At 48.8% G+C, this 3599-nt stretch overlaps 1 protein-coding gene across 1 annotated transcript in view; it reads right to left on the minus strand.

Moving 5' to 3' along the window:
* Positions 1–349: 349 nt before the first annotated feature.
* Positions 350–3599, minus strand: part of LOC146983732 (uncharacterized) — a 3567-nt gene continuing 317 nt past the window's right edge. Inside the window, exons 2-4 of the mRNA XM_085785471.1 lie at positions 3252–3411; positions 2754–2877; positions 350–1322 (exon numbers count right to left, since the gene is read on the minus strand). Coding sequence (XP_085641597.1) covers positions 587–1322; positions 2754–2877; positions 3252–3411 — 1020 coding nt within the window. The 3' untranslated portion in view covers positions 350–586. The remainder of the gene's footprint in view (positions 1323–2753; positions 2878–3251; positions 3412–3599) is intronic.

Raw genomic sequence — 3599 nt, forward strand, 5'->3', positions numbered from 1 at the left:
ATCTGAACCATTTTACGACATGTCTGCTGTTTCCTACTCCTTCTAGCCCTTTTCCGTTGGAGCTGCCGTACAAACATGGCAGCCCAAGATGGCGACACTCTCTAAAGCAAGATCCTTTCTATATGTAGATATAAAAGAAGAATTATAAGGCTACGAAAACCAAACACATTTTATTTTATAGCGATTATACAAATATAAACCTTGACATTTATTACACACTGGACCTTTAAGGTAAAAATCCTGCATAGTTCCTCTTTTAGACCGGACCAGCTCCTCACACTGGTCTGTAATATAAACTCCCGGCCCCCAGGAGACCTGACTCTGAGACAAAGAGATTGAGACACACAGATGAAATCTCCTCTTTAATAATCAGTAATAACACATCTGAAAACATTTAGAATAAGAAGAAGAGTCACAGTAATAAACCAGATCATGTTTCATCTTCAGCTCTGCAATAAATAAATAAATAAATAGAGTTCAGTTCTTCACTCGTCTCTGCATATGTGTGTGTGTGTGTGTTTTTGTACATCATCAGGTGTGTGTTTGGTTCCTCTCCATGAACATGCATGGACACCAAGGCTTCCTCTCAGCACCTGTAGGGCAGGGCGGGCTGTCCCATCCGGACCGGGTGGACGAACATGCCCCCCAGCAGCAGCCTCTCCCCCCAGCCCAGCAGCTTGTTGAGGGTGAAGCTGAAGGGCGACAGCAGACCGTGCTCCTGCGCCTCTGCTCTGCTGCACCTGCTGGGGGGGCCCTGCTCCGCGTGGGGGCCCGCGCCCCTGTGGGCCTTGGCCTCGGACCTTTGCTCCGCCTCCCCGCCGCCGTGGACCGGTCCGGCCGAGACGGGGGGGCTGACTCCCAGAGGGGTCAGAGACAGGGTGAGGCTTTTGCGTTTCTCTAACAGTGACGCCGAGCCCGGTGGGGGGAGCTGTAGTTCTGTGGACTTTGGTGCTGGTTTGGTGGTGGGCTGGTGGGGGGGGCTCGGTGCCGAGGCCTCGCGCGGCGTGTGGACTGGGTTTAGACTGAGAGTCAGATGGAAATTGCGGAGTTTCCCCGACGGAGACGGCTGCTGGCTTCCCTCTGAGAGTCTCTGCTGCGTCCTGTCTGTCAGGGAGGGGCCGTCCTCGCCGCCGCTGAGGTCGTCGGCCTCACGGTTGATCTGATCCACAGAGCGGGCGTGGTCGGCGTGGTCGGCGCGGTCGGCGTGGTCGGTGGCGGGCTGCTGCAGGAGGGGGCCACCGTTCAGCGTGCCCTGGAAGTGCTGCAGCTGACCCAGGAAGTTGAAGTTGGGGGAAATGGAGGGCCGGCGCTCTTTGACAAACCTAGAGGGGACAGACAGGATGTGGGTTAGTGGGTTAGTGAGTGCGGGTGCTATTCTCGTCGACTCACTTGACTGTGAACAAATGGAGTCAACAAAGACAAACACACAACAGCTACGACAACAACACACGACACAAGAATGAGACATAGGAATGTTCACATGCACTGCTTCTGCTTGTCATTATCTAAAATAAATAAATAAATGGATGTTTTAGTCAGGAGCTCTGCCAGTGTTGCTCCTCACAGAGCTCAACACGGTCTGTTCACTCTGAGTCTCAGCTCCGTCTGTCTGACAGAGCGGAGGCCCTGAGCAGTGAGCAAGCAGGAATGAGGCTGAAAATGAAACTGCACTTCCTACAATGACCACCAGAGGCTCCCAGTGACTCCATCCCATTGGTTATATTAAAAAGGTCAGTCTGCTGTGTTCCAATGTCCAACTTCACAGCAGAAATAAACATGTTTACAGCCTGGTGCGGAGAGATGGTCTGGTCTCTAAAGCTGATTTCGGTAAGTACACACTATTAAGTGTTAATAAATACTGAATTCTTCATTTATAACGTATTAATACTCATTAGTAGGTAGTTTATAAATACAGTTAGTGCTTATCATTGATGAGTAAAACATTTTTAAAGCCCCAGTCTGTAACTTATTTGGCTTTTTATTAGCAAAAATCAAATATTGCTTTTATAAATACGTATTTCAAGTTGAATCACACCCGCATACAAATGAAAGCTTTCTGGTACCTTAGAATGAGTTGTTACAAGTCGTTACAAATACATAAGTGGGCGACGCACCGAACCGAGGCGGCCATGTTGCATCACCATTTTTTACATTCAGTGGCAGCATGACCGTAGGTAACCACGGAAACTGAGCGGAGCTGTGGGCTCGGCCTGTTAAAACTGTCACCACTGTGTAGTGTGAGGAAGGACGGAGGCACTGGTGTTGCATTCAGGTGCAGTCAGGCAGACGGCCGTCGGCAAACCAACCGGATGTCATTTTTCTCCACCAGAGAAAGACGGTAAAACAATACGACATCACCATGACAACATATTGTCACGCCTGTATTGTTTTGCCTGGTGCTGGCGGACCACTTGTTTACATAGACGCTTGTTTATCCTGTTACATGCAGCGTCTGTTGTCTGTCTGACGTCTGCCCCATTTCACGTGAATGCAACATCAAGAATACGTTCAGATATGCAACCGCACCGCTAGATGGGGGGAATTCCTACATATTATACCTTTAACTGTGTTTATAAACTACATTCATGTGTTATAAATGAAGAATTCAATATTTAATGCTTAATAATGTGTAGGCTACTTATTATAAAGTGTTTCCCTGATTTCCTCCTGGATGAAGGATCTGTGTTGGAGCAGGATCACTGGGTCTCCTAGGTGACACCTGATGTGTGTGTGCAGTATTACAGATCATGTACCTGTAAGCCTGGTCCAGGTCCATCCCCAGGCTGTACATGATGTAGGCTACAGCCAGAGCCGGGGAGCGGGAGATTCCTGCTGCACAGTGGACCAAGACTGAGGCTCCAGACGACATGGCTGCATCTAAGCACACACACACACACACACACACACACACACACACACACACACACACACACACACACACACACACACAGTAAGTCAGTGTGCACAGTGAAACACAAGCAGCATCAACACAAGCCTGTTCTGATACAGATAGATAGATAGATAGATAGATAGATAGATAGATAGATAGATAGATAGATAGATAGATAGATAGATAGATAGATACTTTATTGATCCCATAGGATACAATTTTCTCAGCTGCATCACATCTCAGTGCATTAAAACAGCGTAAAAGAAGGATAACAATAAATATTCATAAAAAGGGAGAGATAGCAGCCAATAAATAGACTGCAGCTTGTTTTTATTGTGTGTGTGTGTGTGTGTGTCCTGACCTATGAAGTGCAGGGCCTGTGGGATCCAGGGCAGCAGGTCGTCCCACAGGGAGTCGTCGATGGGGATGCGGAGGTATCTGGAGCGGGGCAGGAAGGAGGGCTGGGGGCTGCAGCGGCTCACACTCAGCACGTAGGAGATCCCCAACGAGGCCAGCCGCTCCTGCACACACACACACACACACACACACACACACACACACAGAGTGAGATGTTGATGATGATGTTGATGTTGATGTTGACCTAATTTGCCTCCCTCAGACAGTTGATGAAATGACGTCACTGCATTGGTCCATACAGTCGTGGACAGCGATGACGTATTGGCTGCACCTGCACCTTCCTGTCTCAGTG

This window comes from Trachurus japonicus, chromosome 8 (assembly GCF_045865225.1).
Source record: "Trachurus japonicus isolate A0001 chromosome 8, Traja_1.0".
Taxonomy (NCBI): domain Eukaryota; kingdom Metazoa; phylum Chordata; class Actinopteri; order Carangiformes; family Carangidae; genus Trachurus; species Trachurus japonicus.